Genomic DNA, 15,442 nt, shown 5'->3' on the forward strand with positions numbered 1-15,442 from the left:
TAGAATGGGCTCCCTGAGGAGGTGAGCTCCCCCCTTTAGAGATCTTCAGGAGGTGCCACAAGGCTGGCATGTTTGCTGGGGCTTTTTCAGGGAGGGGACGGATTGAACGACAGGCATCTTTTAAGAGAGGAGGGGGAGAGAGAGTTTGGGCTTGCTATTTTATTTTTGGTTTTTTAACTGAAAATGTCAAGCATTATTGTAAGACACTGTAGCCAGCAGACTAGCCCTGCAAATAGGGTTGCCAAGTCCCATTCAAGAAATATCTGGGGACTTTGGGGGTGGAGCCAGGAGACATTGGGGCGGAGCCAGGAGCGAGGGTGTGACAAGCATAATTGAACTCCAAGGGAGTTCTTTCCATCACATTTAAAGGGACAGCACACCTTTTTAAATGCCTTCCTTCCATAGGAAATAATGAAGGATAGGGGCACCTTCTTTTGGGGCTCATAGAATTGGACCTCCTGATCGAATCGTTTTGAAACAAGGGGAGGGACGGTGGCTCAGTGGTAGAGCATCTGCTTGGTAAGCAGAAGGTCCCAGGTTCAATCCCTGGCATCTCCAAAAAAAGGGTCCAGGCAAATAGGTGTGAAAAACCTCAGCTTGAGACCCTGGAGAGCCACTGCCAGTCTGAATAGACAATACTGACTTTGATGGACCAAGGGTCTGATTCAGTATAAGGCAGCTTCATATGTCCATATGTCATATGAAACATGGAGGGATTGGCATCTCTACTCACGAGTTGCTGCCAACTTCTTCAAAGTAGCACAGACACACCATCCCAAGAGGAAGCCTTTCAATTGGAGACTGAAGCCTCTGGAGGTGGAAAGTCACATGGTGGCTGTGGGGGCGGGGCTTCCCCCCCACCGGCCAGCTGACTGGGGGCAGGAAGGAGCCTGGGAAAGCAGGAGAACCCCCGCTGGGACCTGGGGATTGGCAAGCCTACTTGCAAACCCTGACCAGCAGCTGGGGGCCTCTTCCAGCCCAGGCTTCTTCATGTCCGCCTGGGCTGCAAGAGGCCCCTGGCTGCTGGTTGGGGTTTGTGGGGTTGTTCTGCTGGCTACAGCTGCCTTGGACCATGAGGAAAGAAAGGATCTAACTGTTTTAATAAATACATTCATTGCCTTCTACTGTTGGGGTACTCTACTGACTGAAATGTGTTCCCCTGCTCCAGGGCCGCTGCACTCGAGAGAACTGCAAATACCTTCATCCTCCACCGCACTTAAAAACACAACTCGAAATCAATGGACGCAACAACCTGATCCAGCAAAAGACAGCTGCAGCCATGTTTGCACAGCAAATGCAATTCATGCTACCAGGAGCACAATTACAGCCAATTGTAAGTTTCAGAAATAGTGTTCTTGCTTGCTGATTTTGTGATGCTCAGGCCTAGTGCAGCGGACATGACCATGGTTAAGAGATGAGGAGCTTATCCCAATGTGTGCACTTCCTCTTCCAACCTCCTCCTACTCTTTGTCAAATTCTACCCCTTCCCTTTTTAGTGTCAGCTGTGATGTGGTGTTACATTTGTATGCTGACCATAGTTAGCATTCAACCAGGATCAGAAGATAGCTTGTAAACAATGGCTAAAGCTAGCCATGATTTGCATTCTGCAATATATTTAAGAAGGGTGGGAGTTCTTAGCCAGTTGTGGCATAGGGCTTAGAGTGTCAGACTAGAACCAGGTTCAGATTTCTACTCTGCCATGAAGTTCACTGGGGACCTTCAAGCAGTCTCAAACCGACCTACCTCACAGAGTGGTTATGAGCAGGACTTTTTTTTGTAGCAGGAACTCAGTTGCATATTAGGCCACACACCCCTGATGTAGCCAGTCCTCCAAGAGCTTACAGTACGACCTGTACTAAGAGCCCTGTAAGCTCTTGGAAGATTGGCTTCATCAGGGTGTGTGATCTAATATGCAAAGGAGTTCCTGCTACAAAAAAAGCCCTGCTCACAACCACTCTGTGAGGTAGGTCGGTTTGAGAAGGGACTGCTTGAAGAAGTTCCTGCTACAAAAAAAACCCCAAACCTGGTTGTGAGCAGGGCTTTTTTAAAAAAAAAAAGAAAACAGGAACACAGAGGAACACAGTTCCAGCTGGCTTGGTGTCAGGAGGTGTGGCCTGATATGCAAGTGAGTTCCTGCTGGGCTTTTTCTACCCCCAAAGCCCTGGTTGTGAGGATAAAATTGGAAAGATGAAGTATGCTGCTCTGAACTTTTTAAAAGGAGCATTATATAAAATGCAACAGATAGATAACATTTATTGCGCTTTTAGAATTTAAAGTGTTTTACATATGTCTAATCCTTACAACAACCCAGTAGGGTAGGTCATTATTTTCTTCATATATGGATGGGGCTGATTTTGCGACTGAGCTGAGATTTGAACCAATGCCCCCCACCCCACAGTTCAGCCTCTTGGTACTAATGATTCACTGGGTCCATATTGAACTGCAGGAAGGGAAGGGAGAATTCCATGTGAAAGGAGGAGGAAGGGACAGCATGAATTAAACATGTGCTGGTGCTGAATCATCAGACGCATGAAATCATCCAAAGACTGGGTGCCAGGAAGTTTTCTGGCATGTACCTTCCCAATCAACAATTTCACCTTTTAATGCTGCTGTTATTTTTTTTTTACCCTGCATTTTGTTTAATGCCCCAAAGAGGCTTTCAGTAAAGCCAGAAATCAGACTACACTGTACATGAAAAACAGAAAACTTAGACAATCACAAACAGCCAGCTGTTTAGAGGATAAAGGAACAGCTAAAAAACTAGCAGCTTTGTGCAAATGGCATCCTGACGTCAGCTCAGTGCCCTCATTGCAATCTCCAGCTAACTCACTTGCTACCATTTAGGAATGGGAAGTGTGCTGGAGATCTCAGGCAAGGCTGGATGCAGGCATCATGTTGAGCCACCATTAAACCTGGATGTGCATGAACCTGACTTGTTACCAGTCATGTGCACAACTCTTTGCTTCTTTCCTCCTTTCTTGCATGGAACATGCTGAAAGAATCCTGATTTAAAATCAGTAGTGCAATCCTAAGAACATTTTTTCTGTGAGTAAGCCCCACTGAAGAGTCCTAAGTAGGATTCCAAGTTGACTTGCTTAGGATTGTTATCCAGCTTGCCTTACCCGTGATGTATGCATGCAAGTATGCAGCCTATCTGGATTTCCCCACTGGCTGGGATTCTAAATTAGAGTTTTAATCATTTATTTAAAATGTTTATTGGCTGACTTTCTTCTTTAAGGAGCTCAAGACAGCTTGCAAACATAGATAAAACACAGGTGATAAAACATATCAAAAAATATAACCACAAAATTAGCCCTGAGACTACTACTAAACTTAACCAAATGCAGTCCTAAATAAAACCATTTTTAACTGCCTCCTAAAAATTGAAAGTGAGGGGGCCAAGCACATCTCTCTGGGAAGGTTGTTTCATGATCATGGGGCTTCCACTGAAAAGGCACTCTCTTGTGTACTCACGAAATGAGCATCTTTGATTGGCAGGACAATTAGGAGGGCTTCTGCCTCTTGTCTTGATTCCCAGAATCACATGAGAGAAGACGGTCCTTCAGACAGCCCAGTCCCAAACCATGTAAGGCTTCAAGGGTCAAAACCAACACCTTGAATTGGGCTTAGAAATGGCTCTGCAGCCAGTGTAATTGCTGTAATATTGGAGTCACATGCTCCCCATAACTGGTCCTGACCAGCAGCTTAGCCATAGTGTTCTGCACTAGCTGTAGTCTCCTCACACTCTTCAAGGGCAATGTATGCTAAGAATCCCAGACTGTGGGGGGAAACAGAGTTTGGTTATGCAAGATGAGTTAGAATTCTTTCCTTGCTCTCGGTGCAAGAAAATAGAAGGGAGGAGAGAGGCAAGGAGATGACCCTGATAACAGGGTGGTGATAACATTCAGGCTTAGTGTCTGTTTGATGTGAAGTCTGAACAGAACCACAGACTTTATGGTGTTTCCCTTACAGGGGAAGAAAGAGAGCTGCAGGCACCAACTTGAACACAGCTAGGTTCATTAATCAGACTGATCATGCTGTCCATTGACCTACATTTTTCAGTTATCAATACTTTAAGAAGGTATTACTGCTGGCATGTTAATGAGGAAACAGCTAGTGCCATGTTCAGGAAGGTAGCTGCTGACCAGTCATTTCTACTGCATTTTACATACAAGGTGATTTCAGATTCTTTGTTTATCTAATTTAACATAGTTGTATCTGGCACTGTTTGCATTCCAGAAGGGGCATCCCATTCAAATAGTGGCTACTTTGTACATTAAGCTTCAATCATGAGAACATAAGAACAGTCATATTGCATAAGGCCAGTGGTCCATCTAGTTCAGCATCCTGTTTCACACGGTGACCAATCAGATGCCCGCACAAGGCCTTCAAGCAGATGACAGAAGCCAGAGTCTTCTGTTGTTAACCCCTGTCACTGATATTCAAAAAGGTTACTACTAAGTAAGTGGTTGTTGCCTTAAGATCCCAAACTGTGGTTTAATTTATCAAGCTAAGACACCATCTAACCTTCTTGTCACCTTCCAAAAGGAGTACCTGGAGATGCAGAGAAACTCTTTAACTATGGTTTTGCTCAGTGCACACATAACACTGAACCATAATTAACAGAATCTTTGGTTTGCAAGCCCAAATTCTGGTTTGTAGCCAATCCTTAAATGTTCAGATGTTAATCAGGGTTAAGGGAAACAAACCATGGCTATATGTCAGGTATGTCTCAAGCCATTGGGATACAACTCAACCCCAACTTCAGGGAGACTGAATATTTGTAAGTAGTAAATATTAAAAGCATAAAACAAGAGCTGCCCCATAAAAAACCTGAGTCCTGGTTCAATCTCCATGTGGCTCTGATGTGTAAAATTTGGAGTGAATCAAGAATTGTTCCTTTTTGAAGAATACAGATGGATGAAAGCATGCTAGGCAGTGTTTATTAGGACAAAGGAAGACATTTGAGCCTCTGGAGTATCCTGACCAAATGCCCTATGATGCTCCTTGAGGCACTGTGTCTAGATGAATATTAGGAGTCCTCTAAAACAGCTGCCTAGTCCCGAAATTACAGGTGTCAACTCCAATTATGTTCCAGAACAACTGCATGGTAGTAGTTTTCTTTCTCTTTCTCCTTTTACTCTTCAGCATTTTTATCAGTGACTTGGATAAAACAGTGGAGAGAATCCTTATCAGATTTGTAGGCGCAAACTATTTATTTATTTGTTTGTTTGTTTGTTTACTTTCTATTTATATCCTGCCCATTCCAAATGGGCTTAGGGTGGCTTACATGCACAGGTATAGGAGGAGGGTGAGATACCAAGCTTTGCAGGAATCAGGGCTTTTTTTGTAGCAGGAACTCCTTTGCATATTAGGCCACATACCCCTGACATAGCCAGTCATCCTGGAGTTTACATTAGGCACTGGAATAAGAGCGCTGCAAGCTCTTGGAGGATTGGCTACATTAGGGAGGTGTGGCCTAATATGCAAAGGAGTTCCTGCTACAAAAAAAGCCCTGGCACGAATAAATGTGAAAACACCCTCAGGATTGCTCTGAAGCAGTACACAAGGTGACAATGTAATGCATCTCCCCCCACCCCCCAAAAAAAGGGAAAGGGAAAAAGAAAAAAAAAAGTGCTAGAGCATAGAGGGGAACATAGAATCCAGGTCACAAAAAGGAATAATTCCTATCTACTCCATACTGGTCACCCCTCATCTGGAGTAGTGTGTCCAGTTCTGGGCACTGCATTTTAGCAAGAGGCAGACAAAGTGGAACAGGTTCAGGGGGGCACAATGAAGGTGGTCAGTAGCTTACAAAGGAAGGGTATCTGTTTATCACATTGAAGAGGGCAAACGCCCTGTTGCTCCAGAGGGCAAGACTAGATCTAATGGACATTAGTTACAGGAGAGTACCTTATGGCTGAACAGTAGGAGAAACTTCCTAATGAAGAGAGTAGTTCACCAGTGGAGCCAGTTACTTTATGTGGGAGGTGGGGGGTTCTCACTTGCTGGAAGTCTTCAAGCAGAGGGGTTGGTCTAGCTTGGAATCACCACACTGAACAGAGGATAGCCTGTAAAGCTCCTTGTAACTCTAGGGCTCTCTCTTTGCTTCTGATTCCTCCTGAAGGGAAGAAAAAAAGCCTTTTCCTTGTAGCCTTTGGCACAACCCTTTAGTCCCCTTTTCCTAGTAGAAAGAAGCCTAAATGGATGTATAGTGTTCCTGGTGTTTGTTTCCACCTACACTTCCCTTCCCAGCCTTCTATGTGCCCCATGTGGCAAGTATTTGATTGTAAGCTCCTTGGGACAGAGAGCTGCCTTTCTGAATGCTATAGAGCGTTGTGCATTTTAATGGCTATATAAATAAGAAAGGAGAATAATTGGGCCTTTCATATTTGCAAGAAGACCCCTCCCTCCCTTCCTCCTTCTCCCTCCCTCCCTTTATTGTTCCCAAATTCTAGCACGGACATGCTCTCTGCCTGTCTCTCAACCACGATCTAGGTCTCATCGAATTTCTTGGTGAGTTAAAAGAGAAGCAAATCTGGGCTGTTTTATGTCAATACCTGGCAGTAGTCCAGGTTTCTTCCAACTGCTGCTCCACCTCAACAGCAGAAGCAAAACCAGCATTGGCAGCCACACTGTTATCTTCCTTAAGTGGAAAGCTCTCCGAAACCCGAACCCTCCTCTTCAAGGGAGGAATGGCGATAAATGAAATAAAACTTGAAAGAGGCTTTGATTGTAAGGAGAGAGGTGAGCACAGCCCACTGCCCCAAAAGCACTTTCTGAGCCGCCTGGGAGAGGGAAGTGCTGGTGTTGGCCTCTGTGTTTGACTGGCATCCTGGAAACAGTGCAGCTGCGTCACCAGAATGGAGTGTGTTCAGAAGCACAATGAATTTTAATAGTTTGTACGAGTGAGTGCGTGCCTGGATATTTCTATGGCTGAGCACAAACAGCAGCTTTCAGAATTTGATTTCGTCATAGCATGGGAATGAGTTTTTTTTTCTCCCCTTTGTTTTTCTTTTTTTTTAAGCCTTGGCTCACGTCTCTTGTGTTTTCAAAGAGTTCACCATTACGCAGCTGTGAATCCGCTTGTTTGCATTCATTATTGCACTGGGAATTGGAACCCAGCAATGCCAGTCTGTGAAATGGTGTACAGCAGTCAGCACTTAATTTCTAAACTGAAAAGTGTCAAGGTTTGGAGCTGCCTGCAAGTCATGTCCGCTTCCATGGAAACCTTTCGTCTGCTTGCAGATCTTACTGTGGTTACTCATTGATGAGGGGAGAGGCATTCTGCATGTGTCCAGAGACACACAATTCTCTGTTTCAGGTTTACATATCTGAGAGCTGGGTCCAGGATTAGGGAAACGTGCTTTAGGTCTGAGCTTTAGAACAAATTGAGTTATCTATGCTATTCTAAAAAACAAACTGTAATCATGTGCTTGGGAAATCCAGATTCTGTGCCAAGAAAAGCTGTGGATTCTTGATTTCTCTAAGAGGTTCAGCAAGGCATTGTGGGTATTAATAACTCTGAAGAGTAGAGGGGCAATTAGGGAATGGTTAAACAGAAACAACAACAACAAAAACCCTTATTCAAGAAACCAAAATGTATCAAACATATTAAAAAGTGTGCCCACCTTTTCTTCTCTCACTTCCCATTTCAGTAATCCTTGCTCATACAGGGCTTCTGCTCAGTCCTCTTGGGGGGAATCGGCCCAAACTTGTTAGGATGGTAACTGTTCCAACAGTTTCTGTTAGTGCAGTAGCATGGAACAAAAGTCATGTCGCTCAAGTGCCTAGTGAAAAATCTGAGAACCCCTAAGTGTGGAGACTTGGAGTGGTGACAGCTTGTGTCAGAGTTTAGCCTAACACAATTACCCATGACCAGGTTACAAGGGTCTTAAAATAGAATGAACAATTGTAATAGTGGCAGAAGTAGGACAGGTGCTATGGTTGTGCTTTTTACAAATGAAAGCAGCACAATGCTTGGATCTCTCCAAGTTCATTGTGATATTATGCTGGCCAGCGCCAGGCAAGAGGGAAGAAAGTAAAGACGAGTAATTCAGATTTCACCAGTGGTACTTTTGAAGTTGGAAGACTTCAAGGAGCAATCCCACTGGATGTTTTCCTTCCTTCATTTTTCCACATTTACACGGATCTGGCTACTTCTGCTTGCCTGTGTTCTACGATTGAAGGCAAATAGATGATCAGTGGGAGCTGGTAATGCTGGTCTGAAAGCCTGATTCTCAACTGGGCCAGTCTTAAGAGGGGTTTGACATTCTGCCAGTTTTTAAATCAGAATGTATTATTTCATTCTTTTTTTCAAATGTATTATTTTTAAAGGCCATTTCAGATATTATATTTATAGGTGTATACCTAAAGTGTTGGATCCAGCTGTCTTTTCTAGTGTTGGAGAAGGAAGGAAGGAGGATTCCCTTTTGATCATTCAGAAGGGCTATGCTGGGGATCATGAGTCCTGCAGAGACAAAAAAAAGAGCCTTGCAGGATTGGGGCTTCCGTAAGGAGATGGGAAAAGCTGGCTGGATTTTTAAAGTGTCTTCTTCCTAAAAAAGATGTTAAACGTTGAGTGCAACACATATTTCCTGTATTGCTCTAACCAGAAAGCTTGATTGGTTGTCACTCCCCATTAAGAGTATATATCAGATTCCATTCTGAGTAATGTGCGTGTTGCTCTTCAAAAGCAACCTAAGGATTTAAATATATTTTACTATTGTAAATTGTGCTGCCATGTTCAGCAAATCCTAACCCTTGACCTTGCCACCATGGGGCAGTGACCAGCTACACACAGTGGTTTACAACACAAAAATGAAAACATCATAAAAATGTGAAAAGAGAGGGAGGGGTTCCAATCCAAAAGATTTAAAGTATAAACAGAATGAAAGCAATGATGAAAAACCATGGCAGGAAGTTTTTAAAAAGTTGTTCTTGTTAACCATTCAGTCGTGTCTGACTCTTGGCGATTCCGTGGGCCAGCTCTCTCCTTTTTAACAATAGCAAAGATTTAAATATTAAAATTGGCAGACAGGCTGAAAATTGACAATAGAATGTATAGAACAAAACAGCTTCAGGGATTTTTTAAAAATCCACACCAAATGCTTTCTGGAATAAAAAGTTTTTTACAAGTTTGTGGAAGAGCTGTGCTATGCTTAGGGCATCCGTTGGCCTTAATCTGGCCCTGCCTATCCTGTGCCAGCTACTAGGCATGGCTCAGTGTATGGATACGTTTGTGTGTAGCAGCCTGCTCAGCAGCATTATTATTGATTAGGGAGAGGAAGGGAAAGAAGATGCATCTTAGGAAAAGACTTCGTATTCCAGTGTACTGCTAGAAGGAGCGCTTTTACGCTGCTAGGAGTCATGCAAGGTATTTTAGGGTGTGGCCAGCTGGTAATGTGGCAACCAGCAAAGTTCCAGTAAGCCAGGCAGCTGGACCTTCTGAAGAGCCCAGCGTACAGTTCTGGTGTGTCTAATGCTTCAGGTCCTTGCTGTCTGTTTTTCTGAGGGCATATGGCACGAAAAGGAGCCATGTGCTCTCTTTTCTTATCCCTGAGAACCTCTGCTCAGCTCATCCCAACTCATCTCAAGTCCAGAATTGGCTGGATCCTTCCATTTATGTTGTTTGAAGAATTGATTGATGGGGGGAGGGGGGTTTCTCCTAATTGCCTGAGATGCCCCCTTAATTGTGCCATTAAACAGGTAATGATCAGGACATACTTTGTCCTTACTGATAAAGATGCTGTGTGTTTGAAATTGAAATGCACCGGGTTTGTGGGAATCAATAAAGAGGGAGGAGAGGATCAGGAGCCAATGACAGGAAATTAATAGACTGAGGAGTGGAGTTCTCCTTACAGATAATTGTTTCCAAAGACTGACATAGTTGAGGCCACCCTGTTTCATTTGCTTTCCTTTCCTTTGCTTACAGACGACGTTTCCTGTGACTCCTTCACTCGCAACTAGCCCCACCATGGCTTTCAGCCCCTACTTAAGTCATGTTTCTCCTGGAATGGGCTTAGTTCCTGCAGAGCTGTTACCAAATACGCCAGTCCTGGTATCTGGCAACCCAACCGTTTCGGTACCAGGAGGCTCTGCTGGGCAGAAATTGATGAGGACAGATAAACTGGAGGTATTTGCACTGCACTGTCTAACCCTTGTTGCCATATTTAAGTGGGAGCCATTTGGTCTGAAATGCTTGCCCTAGAGAAATTTCACTGGAGTTGAATAAGGATGTTATTAAGGCAAAATTTTGATTCCCTTTCCTTTTAAGAAATCAATGCTCTGACCGCGCCCCCCCCCCCCCAAGTTTTTGACATATTGGTTCAGTGATAACAGTATAATGTTTTGGGGCATCCTGGTTCAGAGGCAAGGAAGCTTTTAAGGCCAGTTTTATTGATGTTGGAGTAAGCATTATCCTTTTTATAAGTTAGATCAATGTTTGTTCAAAATTGCTTTGCAGCTTCCGTTGTGCATGAGTTGAAGTCTACTGTGAATAATGCAGTAACTGGCTACCAGGATGAGTCAGAAAAAGCCCTTGAGAATATTGTTAATAGAGCAGAACTGCCATTACTTGACCCAAATCCCTAGGCCCTGCTTTTTTACTATTTTGGAGGGGGTTTTGTTGGCTTTTTTAAAAAACAGGGAAATTCAAGAGTTTGTTAATTCAAGATAGTCATTTTGAATCAATAGGCCTTGTTTACATGGGCTGAGGAGTTCCAACTCTTTTTCCCCGGCCACACCTCCTTGCAAAGATCACAGAATACTTGTACTTAATTCCAGGCAATTCTGTAAAGCAGAGAAAATGGCTCAATGCTCTTCTAAGTGGTTGTTGGCCTCAAGAGGAAATGGGCCAGTTAGGAAGCCCTGGTTATCTGGGGCAGCTCTCTCTCAGGTGTAAGCTTGCTTCAGCTTCTGTTGAGTGAAGGAAGTTTAAAAGTTTTGTCTAGGCAATTGTTCCTCTAAACACGACCACTAGTTTCACATCCCCTCTGGTTATCTGACCTGATATCAGAAAGTGCAAAGATTTTTCTTTCCTGAGTTCTCAAAGAGGAGGTAGCCAACTTAAAATCCACCCAAACTCTGAAAGATTTTTTAAAAAAATAACCCCACCAGCACCAGCACCACGTCTCTAGAATCCACAGAGCGAAAATTTATCTTGCATGTGTGCGTGTGTTTTAATTGGGGGCCCCTCTTAGTGAGCAGGGGCAAAACGACTGGATTAATTAACAAACTCAAATTTGGGTTGAGGGGGATTATAAATTATTTTTTAAGATCCATATGCAAGCCTTCATTGGAGCTAAATGGGGGTTCTGAAATGTGGAGGTTGTTCTGTACTGGGGAGAGAAGAGGGAAGCAGAACACTGTATTTTGGCTGAAAAATTTGAACATGGTGAGAGTTTATATCAACACTAACTAAAAACATGGCCAGAGGTTGCCAGACTCTGGAAGAAGAAAGAGCCCATCTGTCTGAACTATTAGTATGGCAGGAACCCTGGCTTGCATCCTAGGCCTGGTTTTCACTCTTTCATCCTTCATTGGGTGCATCACCTGTCCCTCCTATACTAGGTGGATCATCATTCATGGAAATATATTGAGTAAGAAGAAATGTCCATGTCCAAGAAATGTGGGTTTCACAGCAGACAAGTGCCTCAATTGGTGAAAGAAAAATGAGTGAAAGAAAGGAATAGGATGCAAACACCTGTTTTGACGGAGCAATAGAGAGCTGCCTCATGCTCCCTTTAAAAACCTGGATCTGGGGTAGAGACAAGTTGGGGCTTGGTTAAGTCTAGTGGATCGGGACTGTCCTCCTTTCTTCTCCTGACTTGGTTTTATGTGATCCCTGTCAGATATTGTTGAAGAATGAAAAAAGGAGTGTGATTACTAAAACCCACCCTCCTCTTGAATCATGTGGCTTTCTTTTAAGGTTTGCCGAGAGTTTCAGCGTGGAAATTGCACACGTGGTGAGAACGACTGCCGTTATGCTCACCCGATAGATATTGCCATGATAGACACAAACGAGAACACTGTTACAGTTTGCATGGATTACATCAAAGGGCGATGCTCTAGGGAGAAATGCAAGTACTTTCATCCCCCTGCACACCTGCAAGCCAAAATCAAGGCAGCTCAACACCAGGTGAATCAAACTGCTGCAGCCACAATGGTAAGCGAATGACCTCCATCCAAATGCATTGCTCAGTTTTGTGTGTTTGGTCCACAGAGCAAAAGAGGGATGTAAGTGAAGGTTTGTTGTCCTGTTTTGAAGAGCCTTAGATTATCATGTACACCACCATTTATACCTTTATGGGAGAGGAGTACTCTAGGCTAGAGCAGAACTGGAACAGCTTTGAAAAGCAAAAGCTTAACTGGAAACAAGTTTGGAGTGCAGGAAACTAACATATGTCAAGATTAGACTGAGACCACAGTCTTTCCTGGGTATTATTAATATCGCTCTCTGTACCTCTGCGGGGGTGGTGCAGAACAGGTTTATGCTATAATACATTTTCTGCCAGTTATAGTTTTATCCCACTCTTCCACCACTGAATTCAGTGGTGAATATGATTTCCTTCCCCTTGTTTTGGCCTCACAACATCCTTGGGGGGTAGATATGGCTGACTGGCCAAGGTCAGTTTTAGGCTGAGTAGGAATATGAACCTGCATCTCCCAAGTTCTAGTCCAACAATAAATCACAACTCCACACTGGCTAATTACTGAGTCATCACAGGCAAATTCTTGAGCTTTTGGTCTGGGGCGTAGGAGGGGATTTCCAAGGTTCAGCTCTATAAGATTGTTGCTCCAAGATCTTTCTATTAGGAATCACACTTTCTCATCTAGCAAGAACTCCATAAAGTAAAGCCTAAATAGTTATCCCTCAGACATAGAGCCATGTTGATTAGACATTCCCTCCCCACGCACAAATAAACTGAATCAGCATCCATTCCAATAGTTTCAATGTTGCATGGAAAGATGCTTCTTGATGAATGGATTGTTTGGCAATACTCATATCTGCACTGCCCCCTCCTTTATCATTACCGTAGGAATCAAGAAGCATGTCATGATGAGGGTTCTTTCATTTAAAAAGATCACTCCTTAATGACCGACACTCAAGTCTAAGCACTCTTGCTCGGAAAGAGCCTTTGGAAATACCGGCTGGCGGGTTCTTTTGTTAATCAGTCCTAATCCCTGACATCTTAACTGTAACATTGGCGCCCCAGAGCATCTTTAATTCATGCAGTCCCTTTCCGGTGTAAACCTAACTCACCTTACTGGTGTGCCGTTAACCAGCCTGCTTAAAATATTTATTGATTGCTCGATGCCAAGGTCTTGCCACCCAAATAGCCTCTGCATTATTCATTAACTTTGTCAAGGTTTCATGCTTTGATTGTGCCTCCTGAGCTTTTGGGGCAGCCTTGTAGATACATCTGCAGATTTTGCCAGCCTGACATGAAATGAACTTAGCCTTACTGGGCAGTACAGTTATAGCTTCAGAAGGAAAAAAAAATTATCTTCCAGGTTATAGAAGGTTGCCAGATTGTCTGCCTGGAGAGTTGGCTTACCATAAATGTCTTAGAGAGTAGCTAGTTCTAAAACAGGCTTTAGGGCATATTTCAACATTGAAAAGGACCATTCAGATTCAAGATTCAGATGTGCCATCAGTCACACTGATGTATCTGGGAAAGTGGCTGTGGTCCAAAAGGTACATGACATTGTCCTTGTTACCCAAATGATATTCCTGATAAGATGTGAATGAGAAAAGAAACTATTGACTTTAAACAGATGCTTAATGCCCCTGCTTTGCCCTTTACTTTGTTCACCCTCTGTGAAATCATAAGAAAGCAGCTCCATGTGGACAGAAGGAAAGGGCTGGTAGGGTTGTTTTCCATACTGTAGCTTCTCCCTGATTCTCATTTGTGTGTAAAGTGCCATCGAGTTGTAGTCAACTTAAGGCAACCCCAGCAAGAGGCTTTCAAGGCAATTGAGAAGCAGAGGTGGTTTGCCATTGCTTTCCTCTGCAGTCATCCTTGGTAGTCTCCCAAGTACCAACCCTGGTGAGCTTCTGAGATTGAACAAGATCAGGCTATACTAGGGGTGTCGAACCCATTTGTTATGAGGGCCGGATCTGACATAAATGAGACTTCGTTGGGTTGGGTCATGTTGGGCCAGGCTGTGTGCTTACCTACTTAAGATTAGGTAGCAGAGATATAAATTTTATAAAGAACACAGACAAACAAAAATATATTTTTTAAAAAAAATTAAACATGCTTGAAACATTAGCACTCAATGGTCTTAGATGTTTTCTTTGTATTTCTCCCATGGGATCCAGGGAACTTGGCAAAGGAAATTCTGGCTCTTTCCTTCCTTCCTCAGAAGACTAGGAGGGGGAGGAGCCTCAGCCTATGGAGAAAATAAAGGTTTTGCTCTATAGCTTCTGTGCAATTGAGCAAGCCTTGCAAAGCAAGCTGTTATGCAGAAGGAAGCAAGATATAGGGACAAGGAAGCAGATGACAGCTAGTTGCTCAGGGGCCTGGTAGGAGCCCTCCAAGGGCCTGATTCGGCCCCTGAACTCCATGTTTTACACGGGCTATACCATACTGCCTTCCCTCCCCCCTGGTTCTCATGCCACGTCACCAATTACTTTCTAAACTGGGGGGGAGGGAAGGGCACAATGAAGATCCAAATTAGTAGGGTACATGAGTACAGGAAGCCTGTATAGGCAGATGCAGTCTTGGATAACTGCACAGCAATGAAGGCACTGAGTGAGCGATGCCCTGATCTGTAGCCCAGTGGGTGATTCAGTCCAGCTTATAAGCGCTAGTTCCAACCAGGCAGCCCACCAACAAGACCCCCCTTTATCAGTGCTGAAATCGTACCTTGCTTTTCAATGGGTAATCACTTCGTCTGGCTGCTCTCCAGACCCACAGACTTCAAAATTCTGGGAAGTGATTCAGGCAGCTCACGTGCCTGGCCAAGAGCCAAATTAGCTCCATTTCACGAGAAATGTTTGCACAACTTTGCAAGGCAAAAAAATGGGGGCGTCATCACAAGAAGTAGTAACATGGAAAGCTGCTGTCATGCAGTTGGAGAGCTAGGCACTGCTTCCTTGAGGATGATTAAGAAGTGGTAGCCAAGGATCTGGTGTGTGTATGTTCGTGCAGAAGGAAGGATCTGTGCCATAAGACAAATTTAGATAATGAAACTTCAGTGCATACATAATGCAAACTCACCCATAATGCCATGTGTTCCTGACTGTGCCAGAAAGCAGAAAGGGAGGGGGGTGGGCTGGCAGGAGTGGAATTCCTACTCTCTGCCATGGACAGACCCTTTGGTGCCTCTCTTGCACTCACCAGCTCCCAATGTGTGTTGCATGTGTGGCATCTCTGCTACGACATGAAGAAGAAATTAACCCTTGCCCTCCCACACCATTTTCCCAACCTCAGAC

General features: G+C 43.9%; 1 protein-coding gene across 6 annotated transcripts in view; it reads left to right on the top strand.

The window, feature by feature from the left end:
* Positions 1–15,442, top strand: part of MBNL3 (muscleblind like splicing regulator 3) — a 116,266-nt gene that overhangs the window by 76,924 nt on the left and 23,900 nt on the right. For all 6 annotated transcript variants that reach the window (XM_060249049.1, XM_060249045.1, XM_060249044.1 and 3 more), the window contains 3 exons: positions 1,169–1,333; positions 9,935–10,135; positions 11,930–12,166. In XM_060249049.1, the coding sequence (XP_060105032.1) occupies positions 1,280–1,333; positions 9,935–10,135; positions 11,930–12,166 (492 nt within the window). In that variant the 5' untranslated portion in view covers positions 1,169–1,279. The remainder of the gene's footprint in view (positions 1–1,168; positions 1,334–9,934; positions 10,136–11,929; positions 12,167–15,442) is intronic.

The sequence above is a fragment of the Heteronotia binoei genome, chromosome 11, assembly GCF_032191835.1.
Source record: "Heteronotia binoei isolate CCM8104 ecotype False Entrance Well chromosome 11, APGP_CSIRO_Hbin_v1, whole genome shotgun sequence".
Taxonomy (NCBI): Eukaryota; Metazoa; Chordata; class Lepidosauria; order Squamata; family Gekkonidae; genus Heteronotia; species Heteronotia binoei.